This window comes from Candoia aspera, chromosome 6 (genome assembly GCF_035149785.1).
Source record: "Candoia aspera isolate rCanAsp1 chromosome 6, rCanAsp1.hap2, whole genome shotgun sequence".
NCBI lineage: Eukaryota > Metazoa > Chordata > Lepidosauria > Squamata > Boidae > Candoia > Candoia aspera.
In genome coordinates, this window is record NC_086158.1 from 74,130,073 (window position 1) to 74,152,249 (window position 22,177).

General features: G+C 39.0%; 1 protein-coding gene across 1 annotated transcript; it reads left to right on the forward strand.

The window, feature by feature from the left end:
* Positions 1 to 7,223: 7,223 nt before the first annotated feature.
* ANKRD1 (ankyrin repeat domain 1) lies at positions 7,224 to 21,710 on the forward strand. The gene is made up of 9 exons (XM_063307422.1): positions 7,224 to 7,349; positions 10,165 to 10,344; positions 14,553 to 14,690; positions 14,784 to 14,891; positions 15,572 to 15,670; positions 16,903 to 17,001; positions 17,145 to 17,243; positions 18,936 to 19,034; positions 20,775 to 21,710. The coding sequence occupies exons 1-9, from the start codon at positions 7,323 to 7,325 to the stop codon at positions 20,883 to 20,885; spliced, it is 960 nt and encodes a 319-aa protein (XP_063163492.1). The 5' UTR covers positions 7,224 to 7,322; the 3' UTR covers positions 20,886 to 21,710.
* Positions 21,711 to 22,177: the final 467 nt, after the last annotated feature.

Below are 22,177 nucleotides of genomic sequence, written 5' to 3' on the forward strand. Positions count from 1 at the left end.
ATATGATGCCATTTATATGACTATAAATCATTTATCTTATTGGCTTGAGTATACAGTACTGAATAGACAAAGTCAGCATCCTCCCAAAAGATGCTGAACCATGTTCAGGTTTGATAGCACTGCATTCATTTGGAAGGGGATTTCTTATCCCTCACTTTCATCTGGGAGGTATGCACAGATGGAACAGTTTCAACTTGGGTTAGCAACTTGTATCTTGTATCCAACAAACCTGAAAATAAGCTAGAGCATTGGTGTTGGGGGAAGCAAAGGAAGGCATGTGACATTTCAGGCATCATTAAATCTTTATTCAAATTATCCAAAATACATAATTCTTCTCATTTGTGCAATGACACCATGACACAGAAGACATCATCACTGAAAGCCTATTTGGTAAAAATATGAGAGTAGCAGTTCCCAGACTCTCGAATTTCTAGCTTCGGGGAGCCAGGATAAAAGTATTCTCTTCTGCTCTCAAGTAAATCCATTCTATATTCAGGCAAACTTTGAGCATTCTGATGGCCTTGTTCTGGGGAAGCAAGTTTAATTGGTTCTGGGATTTGTTTCTTATTGTATTATCAGACTTCTTTAAAGTGATGATGATGATGATGATGATGATGATGTAATTTATATCTATCAATTTCTGAGTTTTAATTATAATACAGTAGATTTATTTGGATTTTAGACTTTGAGTGCTATTATGGGGAGAAAGGCAGGATATAAATTTAAAAGAAAATGAGTAAGTAAAACTGTACCCAAGTTTATTTTTTAAATGTTCTGTCTTCAAAATGAAGTGATATGTGTGATCCAAAGCCTATTAATATAAATCAAATTCAAATGGCATGATATGGATAGATAGCTGGTCTGAAAGTCATCTTTCCCCCTCAAACTGTTTACAAGACCTCTTTTTCAAATGATCTGGTTGTGTGAATCCAAATGTTTATTCTAAAAGGACATCTCCTACGTTCCTGTTCCTCTCTCCACAATGTTTGGTTCTTGTCATGTTTGTGATTCTTGTGGGCATAAATGCTGTCTCAAATTGAGGAATACTTAATCCACCAATAGCATGAAGTTGAATCATCATCTGTCTACATCTTTAAGGTTCATTAATGTCCTAACAGATCTAGGAGATTTCCGAGAAGCAGACTAGCATGTCACTTTGGGCAAAGCTCTGCCACTTTGCAGCAGCTGAGAATGTCAACCCTGCTCCATCAAGAGACAATCCACACGTGTTTCCTCAGAGCTAATATTCCACTTCATATAAAAAGACATACTGATACCCCTTGGCTCTAAGTCCATCTTTTAAAAAGAAATGAACAGATATACGGGAAATAGGGAAGCAAAATAGCACTTCTCACAGTTTTCATGATAAAACTAGCTCTGTATTTGTGTATTTGTTTGTTAGATGGGTATCCCACTTTCATTCAGGAGCATAGGACAGTGTACACAGTGCTGTCCTCTCCCATTTTTCTCCCTGGCAATCAACCTGTGAGGTAGAGTGGGCTGAGAAAAAGAGCTGCCAACTAGGCCAAAATCACCCAGGGAGATTCCATGGCTAAAGGTGGATGTGAACCTGGGTCTCCCTGGGGCTAGTCCAACACCTTATCCAGTAGGGCTATCAGATAGGGGCTGCAACAGTCTGGACAGCCAGAAGATGTCAGTAAAGAGTTAGTGTGTTCTGTATCCATCTAGTGGTCACCTGGATTTTGTAGTTCAGATCTGGTAGCCCATAAGTCTATGAAGTGGCTGCCTCAGGTGACAAATGCTGGTGTGGGCGGGGAGAGTGAATGTAAGTAGTCTCCCTTCTGGCGTTTTCTCCAGGTTGTTTCCTTAATTGGAGAAGACAGCTATGTGTGTCATACAGTCTGCCCCATGCCATTTAGCATGTCTCTGTCAAGGGCAGTGGAGACATGTTGTCCCACTGCCAGTGTTGAAAGGAGGTTTAACTGGCAGTCCAGTAATCTTACGTATGTGTCATGTATTTGTGTGGGAAGACCTTTTGTCCTTTGTCTCAGGCAGCAGAATATCTTGGCCACCCAGTCACTTCCTCACTGTGGACAAGCAGCAAGTGCAGGGCAACAGAGTTTATCACATCCCACAATGAAAGCAGGGAGCTCAGGGAGAGGTTCCAAGTCCACATACAAAGGCTCTAAGCATGTGTGGTTTGCACATCTTCTGTTCCAGCATCTCCAACCCTGCCCAATAAATCCTAGACTATCCTGCAATGAGGATGGAGATCTGAGGGGTCTTCCTCATATATTTGGGTATACAGAAGTAGAAGCATCTATCCAAACAAGTCCTATGCTTTCAAATATTATCCCCCTCATATGACTAGGCTGAATCTTAGACAGGGTTGCAGTCTGAGCATTGTGCATCAATGTGCCACAGTGTTATGCTTCATGAACCATACCACTTTTCTTTCATTCTAAGGTCTTTATACCAAATGGCCATTGTATCAGCCTTCCTCATAATCCAGGAATGTCCACCTTTTTTGAGGAGCATGGGTCATGGTTGAGAACATACAAGGATATAACTTAAAAATGACTGAGCAGGACAAAATATTAAATTAAAAATGATTTATGTTTAATTAACACTAAATACAACAAATATGATTTTTTTTCTCCAGCCAATTATTTAGCAACTTCCACTTTCTATTACTTAAAAAATTACAAGTTGATACAATCTGAGTTTGTTAGCAGACTCGGGAAACCATGCCCAAGTCTTCTGGCTGGGGTTCAAGATGCATACCATAGCAATAATGTGTAACCAAGCATGGCCATTCTGACATGCTCTCACTCTTCATCTTGGTTGGATCTGGTGAGAGGTAACATCATTTTGTTTGGTCCATAACATCATTAATCTGAAATTCCAATTAATCATCTATGAAAGTGAATAGGTTGAGAAATCTGTTCATACATTGCCTTCAAATCTTGCCAGGTGACTAATCAACTAACAAAATATATGTACATTCAAAAAAACTCCTAACATTCACTTTTCCCAAGCTTTTTTCTGAATGAGTTTTATTCTAATCTCCATTATTGTTTTTTGTTAGGACTGTGAGTGATTTTAAAATTTTGGAGGGGTTGTTGTAACATTTGTAGTATGTTGGTTTTGTTAATATTTCAGTTTTTTGGAATATGAAAGCTGCTTTGGGAATGTGTTTTCCTTCCAGGAAACATAGAAATATTTTACCAAAATATATATTTTGCTTCTTACTTTTTGAATTAAGGAAGCCATATCAAATTGCCTTTAATTAAAAGCAATGTGATATATTGGACAGAGTTTTCAGATCCTGTTTGCTGAGTGTTCTTCACTAACCTACTTTTTAAATTAACCAGCATCGCAGGATAATTGTGAAGAGAGAGAAACAGTAACAAAGCAAATATTCCTGTAGTCTTCCCTCTTAGCTGACTCTCCTATAAAAGCAAGTCCAGCAATATATTAAGTTTGATGGATATACATTTAATAGATTAGTATTTATGGGTTCTGTGAACTTAAGGGTAATGTGGTTGTCTGAATGTTGAAAGCACCAATGGACAGTTGCTGTTTATGCAGAATCTCAAAGAGCTTAATAATCAGCCTTTTGAAACTGCCTTGAGAATGCAACTTAACAAAGATTTCTGAAAAGGATTGGAAGGAAGTTCATCTAGCAGATTAATCAATGAAATGCAATCAATGGAGAGCATTTAAACTGTTATGGAGTCTATGAAATTTTAATAGGAATTCTGAGGGTCATTGTGCACTGCCTCCAATATTCTAGTAGGATATGAACACACACACACATGCATATGCACACCCATATTTGTTGGTGGGAGTGAGGACGGTTGTATTGATTAAGTGAGGAAAGAAATGCATTCTTGAAAAGTCTCAGGTTACTGATTTCTGTAGGAGATATCTACTTTTGAAGGCCACTTTTGAGCATGCTGAAGTTGTTTTTCTTGAATAAATAAATACTTTCATTCTCATCCAGTGAATTTTACTGGTCCTTTGTACATCATTCAACATCCAGCTAGGAGATATAACAAACTGAAGTGGATTATATTTAATGCTTTTTAAACTTCTATCCTGGCTTCCCCCTAGTATCTCAAGCAACATAGAATCATAGAATCAAAAAGGAGGATGTGGCCTTTAAGCTGTTGTGTCTAGCCCTCTGTTCATTGCAGGAATCCAAATTAAAGCATTCGCCAAAGATGACCATCTAGCTTCTGCCTGAACACCTCCAGTGAAGGGAGCCCACTCCCTCCCTAGGAAATTGGTTCTACCATTGAATTGTTCATATTGTTCATGAGATTTTCCCAAACTTTCAAAACTGTTATTCCATGTCTTGCCCTCTGAAACTATTTGAAACAAATCATGGCCTTCTTCTATGTGGCATCCTTTCTGGTACCTGAACAATGCTTTCATAAGATGGGTGGCCATATAAATCAAGTAAGTAAGTAAGTAAGTAAGTAAGCAAGCAAGTACTCTCTCCCTGACTCCAGCCATCTTTTCTCAAGGCAAAACATATTGAATTCCTTCATTCTGTCTTCAAAGGAATTAGTTTCATCCTCAGTGCCCTCAGTGGGCCAATTTTAGTTTCCCTGAACATTTAAAATCTGATGCCCAGGACAGGACACAATACTTTATGTGGGGTTTAACAAATGCATCATGGATACAGTGGAATTATTACTTACTTTGATTTGGAAACCGGTATCAGTATTTCTAGTGATACAACCTAAATATACCATTGATCATATACTGAGTTTGCCATCATCTACAATCTAAGATTGGTTTCAGAATTATTACCAAGTCATTCCCCAACCTATATCTCCACATTTGTTTTTATATTCTTAAGTCAAGGAACTTCCAGCTTATTACTTTAGCTTATCAAATAATCTTGAATTCTGTTTCTGCCTTCTAGAGCATTAATAATCCCAACTAGCTTGTATCTATACATTTGACAAGCATTCCATCCATCTCTCCATACAGACTCAATAAAAGTAGTTATAGTCTTCCTGTGGACTTTATTTCCTGATCTGGTCTACTTAGTGGGTTGATACATCCATTCCATACTTAACAAGGACTCTCAGATTGCACACCAATCTGAAGTTGGAAAGTGCAATGCAACCCCATTAGAGTTAATGATGGAATATTTTGAGAACCAGGAGGCCCAAATAAACAGAGCCACTGGGTCTGTTCAGGATTAAGTCTGAGTCTGTTCATCTCCATCCAGGCCTGCACAGTCTCCAGTCACTGGTCTAGGACTTCAACAGCATCATTCAGCTGACCCAAGGTTCAGACGTATAACTGGGTATCATTGGCATACTGATGACACCTGACTCCAAATTGATGGATGATCTCACCCAGTGGTTTCATGTAGATGTTAAACAGAAGGGGAGAAAGCATTAAACCCTTCAGCACCCCTCAAATAAGGAGCTGTGGCCATGATCTCTTCCCATCTGTCAACACCGAGTGAAACCAGACACAGAGAAGCAGGAGAACCACAGCAAAATGGTGCCTCCCCCCATTCACTGAAGCTGGTCCAAAAGGAAACTGTGGTTGATAGTATACACCACCCCCATCCTGGCTCTACCGGATGTCATTGACAACTGCAACCAGTGATGTCTCTTTTATTAATGTTATATTGAGCATAAATTGCACAATTTTAGTAATTCCCTTTGTCCACTTATCAACATTATCTCTTTTGAAATTATGTCTTTTTCAAATTAATAAATACATCAGAAGATTTCACCCCTGCTGGTGAGTTCTGTTAAGGCCATGTCCATGTTCTAACTAGCCCTGGGTAACATTAGCCCGGCACCTGTTTCTCTGCCACGGAATGTCCTCCAATAATTTTTTGAAGGATAAAGTGCCATTTCCTCCTTCTGCCCTTGACTTTGCTCCTCCTTTCTCTCACAACCACTTTAAGCACATCTTCTGACTTTCCCTATTTCAATTTATTTCCTCATGAGAATGCTGTCTGGGAAGGAAATGGCTATCAGAAGAATATTTTATGTAGCAACATTATATAGTAGTGCAGTAAAATTGGGCCTGGATTGGTTACTGAGGGCACTCATCTGAAATTATTGCTGCTAATATGACTATTGATTTTAGTGGGATATTTCTTTTCTCTTTACCGTAGTTTATTAGATCTGTATTTTATACTTTGATTCTTTTTTTTTAAGGACAGGTATTTTTTTTAAGCTGCACGTTGCCTTGGTCACTTGGAGATGGAATATGATTTCAAAATCCAATACTTGAACTTTTGAAATGGCTTTTAGTGAGGACTGATTAAACAGATTAGGATACTATTGACCAGTTGCATCTTTTATGTTTACTTAGGGCCAAAATTCCAATGTCCACCATAAATTCTTCATTAAAAGTATACCTTGGACAAGAGTTAGCTTTTTAAAAATTGCTATAATTTCTCTGTCTTTTCCAATTTCATTGGAAGTCTTTACTTATATTAGATTGTCGTTTCACCTTCCTGCCCCTTGAAACCAGAGATCATAATCCCTGTTTATAAGCAGTGACAGATTCCAGAGAAAATGTAAAGCAGGCGAGTTTTGCGTTCTTATCTTGATGGCAACTTAAAGTGTCACTGAGTCCTTTTAGCACCAGAGACATCACTCTGGCTTCATAATCCCTTCAGAAAATTCTTCTCGACAAATATAGACAAGTGACATCATGATAAGTGTGTGTGTGTGTGTGTGTGTGTCTGTGTGTGTGTGTGTGTGTGACCAGTGGTCAGGGGGAAGAATACATTTCCCCACAGAACTATTTATAAACCCTAGAACAGGCTATCATGAAAATAATTATTTTCCATAAGTTGACCTACTTCTTTGTTTATCCACAAAACGATGGCTGCCTTGTCTTTTTCCTGGTGTCTGTTGCTCATGTGAAAGTCAGTTATGATAAAGGGTGGTATCTGCAGACAGCTGTCCTAATGGGCACTGGACAGACAGAATGGCTAGCATTGCTGAGCTATTTAGTCACTGTGAATGGAATGAAGCTCTTGTATTTCACACTGATTCAGATATTCAGTGCCGTTACACTGCAGGACTTTTCCTCTTCCCCTCACCCTCCCTCAACCCCACCCCCCCTCCAGTTCCTATCCTTGACACTAGATCTGGCTAGTTAATATGCCTGGAATGTGAAAACACCTATTGCTGAACTGTTTGGATTCCCAGGTTGGAAGCTTATCTCACTCAGAAGAAGTTTTTGCAAAGATATATAAACTAACAGAGCGTGGCATGTCTCAGTCAAGTTGCCTTGGATAGTAAAGGCATCTTTCTTGAGAGGAGTACTACACTGCACCATCGGCTTTGGATCAGACAACAGCCACCATGATGATGCTACTGGTAGAAGATCTGGTAAGTATAAAACTACCTTGTGTGATCATTTTTTAAGGTGGGTACTGCATCCAGTTCAATAGCATGTGGGGGTAAATAGCATGCCATAGGACTTGTAGTGCTAAGAGAAAACTGACTGTTTCTTGTGATTGAAGGTGAACTCATGCTACACATAAGAAAATTATATTGGAATGAAAATATCATTGATGAAAGGGTGTGGGCCTTCCAAGCAAACAAGAACAAAGCAACGAAATCTACCATTTGAATCTCAGTTCACATATGAACTCACCAATGGCCTTAGCTGAGCTGCTGTCCCATAGTTTTAACCACTACCAATATGTTACATTGTGACAATAATGATATTGTCCTATGTTAAAAGATTATTATGAAGATTAATGAAATGACGATGTGTGTAAAATGCTTTAAGCCGATAGGGAAAGGGTTATTTATTGCTGAAACTGTCGCTGAAGAAAAATGATCTAACTTTAGGTTAAATACGGGTTATACATTTAATAGTAGTAATTTATGTAGAAATATGATGTACTATAGTTTAGCTTGCAAACTATACAAAAAAGGAAGCTTGGTCTTATTTAATTGCCAACATACTTTTAAATAGAGTGTATATATTTATTTTATGCCATCTTTTGCCATATTGGGACTTCCAAGATAGTTCACAACAAAATACAACAGAAACAGAGGGAGCATGATGGGTTCACAGCTACTAATACAGCCCGTGTGATTCAGAGTATTTTCAGCTATGCGTGTACTATGCCAGGCACACAGGCCTGGCTCTGAGACCCATTCTGGACAACACAATAAAGAATCAAAACAGGACTTGAATGACCTAGCTTTAATAGGCCTCTAGTCACCTCTGCTGTTTATGACTGTGTTATTAATGGCAGCAAGTTGCAGTGAAGGAATGGAAAGAAAATAGAAGTGTTTCTGAAATAATTGCTTATCTCAAACAGTCCAGCAAACACTTTAGCTGTAATTATAGCACATAGTTGTTCTGACAAATAAGCAAACCCTTTAGTTATTCCGCCACTCAGAGCTTAATTTGTCACCCAATACTGGTACGACAACCTGGATTGTTGTTTATGAGGCCTAGCAAATGAAAACTGAAAGTAAGTCCCATGTAATTATCTGAGAGTATTATTATTGAATTTAATTGGACTCAGTGTAGTGGGTCTTATTTCTGAATAGATGTGATGTTTCACATAGACTACTGTGGTTTGAGCTGAAAGAGATCTGTGTAAATCTTTCATGAAATGGGGATTTCTCTCCTTTCAGTGGAGATACTGTATGGTTTGTCAACAACTCACAGACAAAACTGGTGTGAATTCAAGAACAACATGATAAATTCTGTGTGCCCAGGAGATTTTTCTGTTTTTCAACAGCAGGATCCCAAGTCACTTTAAGCTTCTTCTAAGCCAGAAAGCATTTCAAAAGCAGATGGCATAGGAGCCTGTCAGTCTATAGAGGGTGGGGAGGAGAAAGGGAGTAGGATATTTAAAAAACACACACACACACATCATTGTGCTCTTGGATAGATTCTTCATCATTTCCCTTAATCCAGCTAAACAGAGTTGTGACTAAAACCCACTGGAAGCAATGGGATTTATAGAAGTCACAGCTAAGTTGTTTCAGTGATTTCAGTGAGATGTAGCAACATCTAACTTTAGCTCTTGCATACTGTGAATACTGCATGTTTGCAATAGAAAAACTTGATTCTAAATTTAATATAAATATATTAAATGGACAGATTTTTTTTCCTCTTCCATGTAAGATATTCTGTATCTGAGTCCATTAGTATCCAAATCTTTCCATGTATTGCCACCTCTCCAAATGCTAAGTCTAATTCAAGCTCACTCCCCTTTCTACCTGTCTGTCCAGATGCCACTGCTTAGTTACAGGAGGCTAGTAATCATATCATTAGTGCAACAATTGCTTAGTTGCAGACAACTAGTAGTCCTGGCGTTAATTGATGACTAGCTGTGTGCAGCTAAGCAACGTATGGCTAATTCACATTAATGTATAAAAGTCTGCCCTGATATCCCTCAAAGGTTCTGGGCTTTCATTGTCCCAGGTCACAATGCTGCTGTGATGGCAAGTGCCCTAATGTAAGTGTTAGATGTTGCAACCCAATACTTTCATGGTCCACAGTGGTAATTGGTCTACAGTTTCCTTACTTTAGTCAGTCGACCATCCTATCTCCAGCCCTCCCCTGTGTGGGTGAGGGAGAACCCCAGGATGATTTTCTTCTGGGTTTCTCTGTTTTGCTACATACCTTGTCCCAGTCTCTCAGATTGCTGCTACCCTTAACTGTTTTTCTTGAACCACTCGGACTCTTGATAACTATCCTACTATTGCTATTTTGTCCCTACCTCCCAACAGAACTGAGCATGCTATTCTTAAGGATTAACAATAGTCCTCCTGCTTTTGTTCCCCTCTGGCTCTTTCCAAGTTTCAGTGTCACCTATTTTTCTTCGGGTTTCTCTTTTGCAGACTATTTCCTCTGCTCCATCCGTTCCTCAGACTCCTTGCTTCTGAATATCCTGATACTTAACCTTTTTTCCACAGATATTGGATTGCAAACATACTATTGCCCTCAGCAATGCAGTCCATGCCTTCTTATCAGCCATTTACCATTTCCTCAAGTCTCTGCCTCTGATGATAATCTCGGGCCATTGATTTCACTTCTATTTCTCAACAGGTTCTTCCTTCTGTATTTTCCAGTGGTTGCACAACCCATTTTTCATAAGCTTTCTCCATGCCTTGGTCTGTCAGGGACAACTTTTTGGAACTGTAAGCTTAAGACTTATGTTTCTTTTGACAGATGACAAGCAAAAAGTCAGATGATAGAGAAACAGGGGATTTCCTTCCGGAGGACTTCAAAGATGGAGAATATGAAGCTACAGTGAGATTAGAGAAACAAGAGGACCTGAAGACGGTCATTGATCCCTCAGTGACACGGCGCAATCTCACTTACAAAGAGGAGAAGGAGCTGCAAGCTGAGGTAAAATATTGAGTTCTTGTATATCTTCTGGGAGGATATTCACCAATGTTTTGGTTTACTAATGTTCTCTACAATGATCATATTAGAAGGAATGTTAGAAGGTCACAGGCCAAAGAGTCTGGTAGGACTGTGCTGAAAATCAGGAAAAAGTTGCTCAGTCAAGCCTAATTATAATGAGAAAACCAGGAATTTGAGACTTGAAAGAAATTAGAAGCATGAGCTATTAAGAATCCCTAGGGAGTGCCTAAGCTTTGCATTCATGATATAACACATTTCCTCTTTCAAAGAAGTTTTAGATGAAAGTATCTCAAGCTACAAAGTTGGGGCATTTTGTTTTGAGAATCTGGACAATGTCTGCTACTCATGGAGCATCAGACAAGACTGACACAGAAACTATATGGTACTGGTTCATATGAGCATGATTCAAAAACTTCCTCAGATGCTATAGGTGGTGGCAGGTTATTTGCTTCCCCATCTATTTACTTATAAAAAGGAATATCAGATTAGAAAACTCTAATGCTTGTAATTCTGCTCCTGCCATGCAGCAAATGATTGTCTAGTTACTCTTAGCCAAAAAGAAAAAGAAAAAAACCCATGGCTGCCATTAGGTCTTCAAGCAAGAGCCATGAGTCTAGGAGGACCTCCAAATTGTACATTGGCCTATATGGGGTAGTACAACCCCATCCAGGACCAAAGTTGGAAACTTGCTAGAACCAAGCAGTCCCAAAATTCACAGCCATTCAATCTTGCCTCCATATACCAAGATTAAATTTAAATGACATGACACCTAATCCCATGCTGACCCTACCCAGAGATCTCATGTAAATATTGAAATGGGGAGAAAATCAAGCCCCGAGGCACCCCACAAAGTAAGGGCCAAGAGCTAGACCTTTCCCCCCATCAACATTGATTGGAACTGACCCTGGAGAAAGGAGGAGAGCCACTGTAACACCGTGCCCTCCACTCTTAGTCCCTCAAGCCAGTCCAGAAGGATATCAGGCTCGATGGTATTGAAGGCTGACAAGAGATCAAGGAGGGCCAGGATAGATTAGAGGGCCAGGTCCAACCATAGGTCAGTGCTCTCTCAATACTGTTCCCAGGTCTAAAACCCAACTGAAAGTGGTCCAGATAATTTGTTTCCTCCAGAGGAAATGCTTTTTCAAGATTTGTGGGACATTTTTAGTAGGATCCTGGATTGCATGGAGAGTTTGGAATCAGGCTCTTCCCCTGACAAAGCTTGTTGTAAAGATGGCTTTTGAAAATCGTTGATCAAGAATCGCTTCAAAAAATAGATGCAAAGGGGCTGTTGGTGCAATAACTATTATACATTATGGAATAGGTTGTCACTTAACATCGCACTCATTAACACCTCGTGAAAAGTCACTTGAGCTGCTACACTGTAAGAAAGATGTGTCAGCTTGTATTTAAAGCAGAGACAACATACTCCTAAAAGGTTCTCAAGTAACTCATAACTGCATCATGTAACAGACTGTTGCTTCTTACTCATCTACTGATCTTACCTTTGAAGGACTAGCAGGAGAATTTCAGGAGCATGTTGTATGACGTGTAGCTCATTTGGCTGACTCAACACATTTCTCAATTTGTTCTGCCGTCTCTAATTCTCTCTATGTGTCTCTCTCTCTTTTTTTATGCCTTCAAGTCAGTCATGACTGCTAATGACTACATGGACAAATCCATGCAATTTTCTCAGCAGCATTTTTGGAACTGGTTTGCCCTTTCCTTCTTCTTCCTATGGCTGAGAGAGAAGGACTGGCCCAAAGTCACCCAGCTGGCTTTGCGCCTAAGGCAGGATTAGAAGACACAAGTCTTTTGCTTTCTAACCTAACACCTTACACCTTTAACCAATACACCAAACTGGCGCTCAGCTCTCCCTCTGGATTCCCTCAAAAAGCTACTTTTATCACAACATTTTTATAGAGTAAGTTTATTTATGCATTCAAGTATTCTATCTTCTAGATGCACTACTAATAATTACAAGTATAATTATTGTACAATACCTCTCTTCCAACAAGTTCTTTACTAAGTTCTCAGGTAGGAAGAAGGGGACTTGCAAAGACAAAATCCATGGTTGTTTCCACCCCTCAAAACTATTTTCTCTGCATACCTACCAACAACATAGCTTTTAAAATCTGCACTCCTGCACATCAGCTGCAGACCTAGGCATATGGATATCAAACTTAAGAAACAAACAAATAAAAGACCAGTAATCTCACCCTGCCAAGACAAAATTAAAACTGATGCAATCAGTGGATTCCTCTAGAGAAATGTGCTCATTGTACACTACGAGACTTAATTGCTGGACACTGCCCTGGGGCATCTGTGGGGTGGGTGGGGAGAGGTAAGGAGAGTAAAAGAAGTCAAAAGACAGCTGCAACCATGGGATTGAAGCCTTTCCTCTTTTTAATGTGCATCACTGCCATGCCCCTCCTTTATTGCACATTTGGAAGCATTGCTTCCTCTTTCTCTTGCAACCACAGTACAAAAAGAGGATTGATCATGCTATAAAGACAAGTGAGAAAAACAGGTGGGCATCCTTATAACCCTGCTTACTTTTCCTGAAACCTTTTTGCATTGTATAATAAGCCCAGGCGGTTTCTTCCTTTCATATGCCTTCCCCACTATAATCATACTTAGAATATTGGCACAGCAGTGACTCGGAAACAAAATGGCTCCAGCGTAGTCTGTACCATTGTAACAATTTTCTACAGGTATGGCTCATTTTAGACAGCCCCATATGGTCCTATTCAGATGAAAACCAGAGGAGATTCTGAGGGAGGACTAAGCCGAGCTCATTTCGGGAGGCCAGCACAGTATTTCACTTCAGGATATGAATCCATAACTTGTATCTGGTTTAATTTAATTTTTATGCACTCAGCCTATAGCTCATAATACATAGCAGACATAAGGTACAACTATGGTTGAATCTTACGTGAACATGGAAGCTTTCCATTTCTTCCTCTTGTGTAGAAAGGAGCAAGAGAAGTTAGTGGATCATCTTCTGAAATGATCCATTCTGTTCTCCATCAAATGATGAGAGGTTCTTTTAGATTACAGATTCAGTCTATGTTTGCCCTGAGAACTGACTTCTCTCTCTCTCTCTATATATATATAATGATGATGATGATCATAATAATAATAAATGAATCAAAAAGAAGAAAAAGAAAAAAAGATTAAAAAGTTTCAGGTGAATAAACAAAGAATTTACAGTATAAGTGTCATAGACATGGAAGGTTTTTTTTTTAGTGTTTTATTGATTAATTGTAAATAACTGATTATATTATATCATTTTAAAAAACTAATAATCATTATTAAGAGCCAGTTTGGTTAAGGCATCAGGCTAGAAAGTGAGAGACTGTGAGTTCTAGTTCTGTCTTAGGCACAAAGCTAGCTGGGTGACCTTGGGCCAGTCCCTCTCTCTCAGCCCTAGGAAGAAGGAAATGGCAAACCACTTCTGAAATCTTGTTGGAAAAACTGCAGGGACTAATCCAGGCAGTTGCCAGGAGTCAAGGCTGACTTGAAGGCACCAGAAAAAAAAAATCATTATTATACTCTAAACAGAATATAAATATCAGGAACAGTCAGACTGTAGAAATAATAACATTTTAAGAAATACTACAAAACTAAATATTAAGACTTGATATAAAAAAAGAAACCCAGTTTTTCGATGTAGTTCAAATCCATATAGAGACCTGACATCTCTGTGAGTTTTCCACTCTTCTGGGAATATCTTTTAATCCCTGTCTCCATTATGTAGGTTTTCTCCTTCTTCCCTCCCACTTACTCCACCTCCTGTCATCTAATGATATGAAAGCAAGACAGAAGTAATCTGATGAGTCTCCACAGAGGAAACTTCTCATAACAGTGGCATCATAACAGAGAAGGCCATCAGCTCTATAGGAGTTACAGCAGTGTTTTTCAAACTTGGCAACTTTAATAAGATGCGTGGACTCCAACTCCCAGAATTCCCTAGCCAGCATGCTGGCTGGGGAATTCTGGGAGTTGAAGTCCACGCATCTTATTAAAGTTGCCAAGTTTGAAAGACACAGAGTTAGAGCCTAAAGCAAAATTGTATGGTTGGAAATGCCAAAATGGACCCTTGAGATTCATGTTAATAATACTGTATTGTACTTCTTTCAGGACAGTCACATACAAACCACCTTACCATATTGTTCATTCCTTTTGTCCAGCTCAAAAGAAAGAAACTAGAGGCAAGATCAAAACTTGAAAACCTGGAAGATCTTGAAAAAATCATTAATCTGAAGAAAAGAAAAAAAGTTAAGAAGGTCAAAGTCCCTGTTTTCAAGGACCCTGAGCAAGAAGTTATAGTACGTTCAAGTGACAGAATATTTTAATTTCTTCTGTTCTGCATTTAGTGGCATCCCCGCCAATTGTGATGATCTCTTTCTGCTCTATATCAGACAGGACCTGTGGATGTCCCCACATTTTTAAAAGCTGCCTTGGAGAACAAGATGCCAGTGATTGAAAAGTATTTGGCAGACAAAGGGGATCCAGATGCTTGTGATGAGGTATATCAGCTCTGATTGATTTCTGTACTACTATTCATTTGATCCTAGTGGAACAGTTTCCCCCAAAAGGATACTAGAAGCTATAGCTCAGTGAACTGTTGTCTTTGAAACACCCTAAGCTTTCTACCACCAGTTTCCAAGTTTTCTGGGAGAGAGGAAATCACTTTCAAAATCATTTTAGGGTGAATGTGCCCTCTTCTTAGAGTGTAATCCAGCCTTTCCTCCCCCAACATTGGGAAGAAAGGTCTGACTTTGAGGGTTACATCAATACTTAATACTTTAACACCTCTTGCCTCCCTGATATTAGAGCTCCCAAAACCAGCAGAGGGAAATAAATAATATTTTTAAAAAGTTAGACTGGAGCTTTGCTGAATGTGTGCCAGAAGAAATTCCTGATAATTATTATAGGCTCTATAGACCAGTGTGCCCCAAACCTGTATGGCAGTTTTGGTGCTATACGCACAAAGATATGCACAATCTAGATGGCAATACTTAGTTAACATTAGGCTGATCCAGAAAGCTAAACCACGTTGGCTCTGGTTAGTACTTATATGGAAAACCATCAGGAAATCTGAGGACTATAGATCAGAAAATCACCAGGAGAAAGAGAGAGGGAGAGAGAGTGTTCTTTTAAGGCAGTTGTTTATGATTTATTGTGCTCTCTCTCTCCCAATTGACAGTATAAGCGTACGGCTTTGCACAGGGCATGCTCACAAGGACATCTGGAAGTTGTGGAAAAGTTAGTAGAAGCTGGGGCTCAACTTGAATTCCAAGATATGGTAAGCTGAAACTGCAAGCACTCATACTGCTCTTTGGGCTGATTCTCAAAAGCATGTGAAGCACCTGAAAGAATTATGAGAACGAGAAGGAGCCATTTCCCTATTCATTATTATTTTTGAATAGAGTATGCTGACAGAAGGAACAGAGACAGAATTAAGATACCATCTCACGTCATACCTGCCTGGCCTCCTTGTGTCATATGGTGGTGGTGGAAGTGTCTTTAAAATTAACCTGACGATGAATGAAGCCTCACAGGGATTCTGCTTTATCCTTATTCTCAATCACATCAAGCAAACTCTTGTAGACCACAAGCCCTCTTCTCAAGTTGACTTTCCAGTTGACATGAAGAAGTGATCAGGATAAAGGATGTGAGCTGTCTGGAGTGAGGCCAGCAGACATGACTCCACCCCTGTTATTCATGTTAGCAATGCATACCTCTGGTGAGATGTAATTGCTAAGGAGACTGTTGTTTACTGCACTGCACAATTTATAAAGAGGTCTTTGTGATAAGTTGCCTTCTAAGGGTATGCTTCTTCTGCAATGGTACACACATGACTTTCCCAACTTTCATGCCAAGCTGAATATATGCAGAAGCTTCTGGTCAAGTGGTAAGGCTTTTTGGCCCATTGCTTGTGTGATTAAATTAGCGCATGGGGAGTTGAACATATCCAGAAAGTGCCAAAGCAGAGACAGCTAGTCACACAGATCAGTGTAAAAGTCACTACATAAACACTGGAACAGAGCACATAATGAATGCCATAAGGTTGATTCTGAATTGGAGAGGGACTGTAGCATAATGATAAAACTTATGTTTTATATACAGTCCTAGGCAGAGAAAGGCATTTGTTTTTGACACTAGAAAGTAATAGCTACTAGTCAAAACAGACAACAGTTTAACCTGGAATAAAGCTGTGCTTATGTTCCTCAATAAACACAACTTAATCAAGTCTTGGTCACTAGGAACTACTGTTTATTTTCAGCAGCCACCATGACCTCAAACCATCTGTTTATCTCTAACTTGCTGGCTTGTATCCAGAAAAATCTGAATCTTTTATTGAAAGATCTTTCAACTTTAGTTCAAAATAATCTCTGTGTCCAAGAACCTGAAAAATTGTTGCCAGACTAGAGGATGACCAGCCAACAGCCTGAATACTTTTAAGGCAGGTGTATGCTTTCATTATTCCCGCATTATTGTAATCTCCAGTCTTTTGTTCTGTTTCTTCTGATGTAGCTTGAATCAACAGCTATTCATTGGACGTGTCGAGGTGGAAATGTAGAAGTCCTGAAATTCCTGTTAAACAAAGGAATAAACAGAAATGCAAAAGACAAGGTATTTTATTATGGTTGTCCCAAAATTCGGTTTGGGGAAGATGTGGAACTGGAACCTATTGCATGAAATCCTTTTCTCAATCCAAGTTTATTGTCTGCCATTATGGATTATGCTTTTTTTCACTTTTTTTTCCTTTCCATTAGTTGCTCAGCAGCCCTTTGCATGTGGCAGTAAGGACAGGCCAATATGAATGTGGAGAACATCTCATTGCCTGTGAAGCAGATCTCAATGCCAAAGACAGAGTAAGTATGTTCTCTCCTTATCAACAGAGGATAGAGTAGGTGGTACTGGAATGCCCATCAGAAGGCAGTATTGAGCAAGATGAACCTAGCCTATGGTAGCTCTCTGTGCTTGTAAAAGTGGGCCATTCAAAATGACTCAAATACAGAGGAAGAGAGGCACGTGATGCTACTAAATAGCATGAATAGAGTGACCATCAGCCAAGCATAACCACTTTCTACATAGCATTCATAGGCCACAGATTTTCAGAAACAGACATTAATGCTTTTCAATATGATAAATAGCCATTTCCTTTCCATTTCCTGGATTGCTATGTGAATACGATAGTTTTGCAGTCTTCTCCTCTCCAGTGATCCATAAGAACAACAAACTTCTTTCATAGAAACTACAACTCTAAGAAAAGAAAGGTAAATCACTCACACATTATTTTTACAAGCTGCAAGGACTTGTTGGAGATCTGAATTCAGCAAGAGCTCTTGTTAGAGGATATGCTCCTGAACATAACCAGAGTATTGAATGACTGCTGAGCAATTAAACTGCAGAAGGCCCCATTAAAAATATAGAATATTCTCATAATATAGTTGTCCTGGGTACAGAATGTGAACTTATTCAGCTATCAATGAATGCTAACAGTTATTAATGATAGTTTCCATAAAAGGTCGATTTATTAAGAAGTATGTGAGGATAGAAAAGCCTCACTTCTACCTAAAGTACATTTTGAAGAGAAGGAAGTGAACAAGAGGGAATGAGAGAGAGAGAGAGAGAGAAACAGGAAGTTCCCTTTTGTGTCTTAAACACAGAGACTCATTTAACTAACCATGGGCCAGAGGAGAAAGAGGGTTAGCATGTAAAGACCCTTTTTCTCTGTCTCCCCATTTTCCCTAGTGGTGAAAACAGCTCATAGGTACAAAGAGATGATACAAATCCAAACAGGAACGAAGGTGGTGGGGCAAGAACCAGTGTTTCCAGGCTAGAGAGAACTGCTGTGTGAAAATAGATCAGCTGTCCTCCGAGTTCATCAAGAGCATGGCCAAAGATACATTGATTTGGAAAGTTGGGAGGAAAAAGCCTACATTTTAAACCCTGAAACACAGACCTATAGATAAGCCGTGACTTCACTGCACTAAGTAGACAAACATTCTGGGTGTACAAGGCTTTATTCTCATCTTCAATAAAAAGACTATCTTGCTGAGTCATATCAGTGAATCTGCTGAATAAGGGGCTAAACGTCTGACAATGAAGATGTACAGCCATATCTCTGTCTGCAGCCTGACCCAAGCCCATATTCCCCCAACATTTGTAGCATACCCATAACAGTAAAAAAAACTAAGCTTGAGAACCAACTTGTTCCCTTTGCTCTTTGTCTAGATTATATGCCATTAGTGAGTAACTCGTAATTTATGAAGGTGACTTTAGGTGATGTAGGCTTAGTAAGGGCATATCTACATTTGCATACTTGTTTCCCCTCTATAGAGATTCTAGATACTTAAGGAATGGCAGTGTTCTCTGTAACAGGATAGCAACTGTGTTTAGGATGCCTTCTGTCCAGCCATTCCAGCTCAGTGCCATGATACCATACCTCTTTTCTAACAGCTCTTGGTTGCAACATGTTGGTATCATTTGTTAAGAATTGTCAATATTATTGATGACAAGCCTCCAAGACCATCGTATTCAATTTTCCTTCCTTCTTCTAGGAGGGTGATTCTCCTATGCATGATGCAGTGAGATTAAATCGATATAAAATGATTCGACTCCTGATTCTCTATGGTGCCAACCTGAATGTAAAGAACACTGTAAGTAGCAGGTTACTCCATTTACAATTTTCCCCTACTGTGATGAAACTGAAGTCATATAGAAGCAGAGTTGAAATCAGACGAAGTCATACAGAGAGCAGATGCACTGAAATCAATAGTATTTACAGTAACAGTGATTCAGTTTAGTCTCATGGAATTTAATGAGTCTGTTTTAAACGTGATGAAACAAACTCACAAATTGCAAATTACATGTCAAATTATACTCATTATTAACATACTGCACATTGCAACCCTTCTCCGAAAAATTATTCCTACTGTTTTTAAATATATTTTTCGGTTCATTTCCCCCCCCCCCCAAATGATTCTAATGCTGTATTTGGAAAAGACAGGATCTAAAATAGGCTATTTTAAAGATGGGACTGAATACTATTTTGTGGAAGGAAGCATTGGATAGACTCCTACAAGAACATGTCACAATTTGGGCAGATCATACCAGATCTGCGGTGCGAAGAAACCACTTGCCCAACATTGTGAAGCTATTTGGATTCAAAGATGAAAAGGTGCTTCAGATGGGATGTGGATGTTTGCTTCCTCTGTTAGCACCACCTTAGAGAAGCTACCCTTTTTCCTGGTCTTGCACAGGAGCTGTGCGTTCCCAGGAAAAACGTATTTGTGGAAACACAAATAAGATGCAATAGGTTCATCATACGCTGCTGCTGTGTGTGTATTTTTCTGGGGATGTGTGTCAGATGTGTATTTTTCTGGGAATGCGCAGCTGCCACAGAAGCTTAAAAAATGACATAGCTTCCTTAAGGAGGTGCCAGCAGCTGCAGCAAACACATCCATAACTCTTCCAAAGTATTTGCTCATTCCATATCCTCCACAAACTGGGACTTCTGCACTGTTTGCTTGTTAATGTGGTTTTCCTTGGTGCTGCAGATTTTATATAGAATATGCAAGCCGAAGTGGAATTTTGGATCTTTAAACTCATTTATAAACCTAGAAGCATCTCATAGAAACTGATCCTAAAACTAATTGAAATCACTGCAGTGGGACTTGCTTGCAACAGATACCTCCAGTGGTTTAAATTGTTTCTTATACACATTTGTTGATGATGCCATTTATTGGACATGTGTTCATAGAACTGATTGTGCAATATTATTTTTGTATTTTTAAGCATAGGCAAGGTAAAATAAAATGAGCAGAATTCTCTTTCTTGCTTTTGTATGTCCGTGCGTATTTCAGTGCCTCACTGCCTTTCTAGATTTGAGAATTTATGCAAATGGGTTTGGCTCTTTGGGGCAAATGTAGGTAACTGAATAAAATAATTTTTTAAAAAGATTAAGTAGGCAAGTTCATGAGAAAACAATCACAGATCTGTTGTTGGATAGCACTGGTAGGGTCTGGACTGACCATTTGGAACAGAAGATACCCTTTTATGGTATTTTGGTTTGTCTAATAAAGGTACTGCCTACTTGTGGATTTTGGGTGAAGTATGTGTGAAAGATGAATGGGACAAGAACTTATGGCAAGGGTACAATACATACTACTGTATACACTGAAAACACATTCATTGTTCAAATTGAATTCCATGTTGGCATGAACTCTAGAAGTGTGAAACACCTATTTTCTTGAATGTGTTTATTCAAAGTGATGTGATCAGATGCATGACAGCTCCCCCCCCATTCTGCCCTACAGGAAGTTGATCAAGTCCAAAAATATAAGGTAGCAAAAATCACATTCCAAGAAAAATAATCATTTTTTTCCTGTCTTGTATAGGAAGGGAAAACTCCAATGGATCTTGTTCTACAGTGGCAAAATGGCACCAAGGAAATTTTCAACAGCCTGAAGGAGAATGCTTATAAGAATTCTCCCATTGATACATTCTGAAAACCAAGGCTTCAGTGAATGACAGTTTCTTTGCAAATGGCACAATTGCCAGCATGAATGAACAGCGTGAAGAACAGTTCCATGATAAGGGATGCCATATTTTCCTCACCAAGCAAGTGGTTTATTGCCTTTGTTAAGCCACATGGAATAAGTCTGAGGACTAAATATTCAAAGGCATGGCTTGAGTGTTACAATTCCACTGATTTCAAGTCTTTTTTTTTTTTTAATTCCTATTTATATCTTGTATTCCATTCTTCCCTCTTTCTTGGGTAAAGTTTCTTTGGCTATTGTTTCTCTGCTGATCTTTCAAAAAGTCATGTTGATACTACAGTTGTAGCGGGTTACTGATGTGATAATCAGCTAGGAGCATTTATACAAAACAATCACATTTCAGAATATATTAGCAGCTTCCCAACAAGCTTCTCTTCCCCACAACCTAAACCCAACATAATTAATTTTTTAAGTGTTATCCAACATTTCTGCTGAATTGCTATTATCAGAGTAAACTGTTAAAGCAAAAGAATGGGGGCTGGAGAACAGCAGTATGGAAAGCAATGAAATTACGAAGGAACAGTGGAAGTAGAATTAAAAAGGAACAGATCTGCTTTTTGAGTAAAGTTTATTAAGAAGGGTAGACCAGTTTTTACCCCAAATAATGGAAACTGAACTACAAACTTCAAAACAGAAAGTTACACAGAGGAAAGTGTTGAAGTGAAGTTAGAGAAAATGCAGTGATATTTTCAATGCTCGGTAAGGGAGGAAAAGTTCTGTATATTTGTATGGCTTTTTATGTACATTTTGTATTAAATTCTCTCCAAGATTTAAGTAAGAGAATGGCTTTTCTTCTGCCTGAGTACTTTACTTACTTGTCTGAAGATCTGGGGTGGAAGACATGTTCCATCAACTAAAAAAGAAAATGTTTGCCAATTCTCAGTATAAGTGTTGAAGGTTATAAACTGTAAAGCTATGAAAACTCTTTACAGGTTCCCTTCTCAAATCAGATGGCCAATACTCAAATTATTGGCACTGACTGGATCAATACTTTGCACTAAACCATACCATTTGTTTAGCTTCGGCTTAGCATTTTGGGTAAGTTGTGGGTTTTATACCATAGTTACTGGCTTAAGAAGGTTACATGAACAAAGCCAATGGTGGTGCATTCAATAATTCAAGTCTAAATAAACCATGGCTTGCTGTCATGGTAGGCTACTAAAGACCATTGAGTCTCTATCTGTGGCCCTCCTTCCCTCTGTAATTATGAGTGATGAAAACTTTCAGCAGTTTTGAATGGG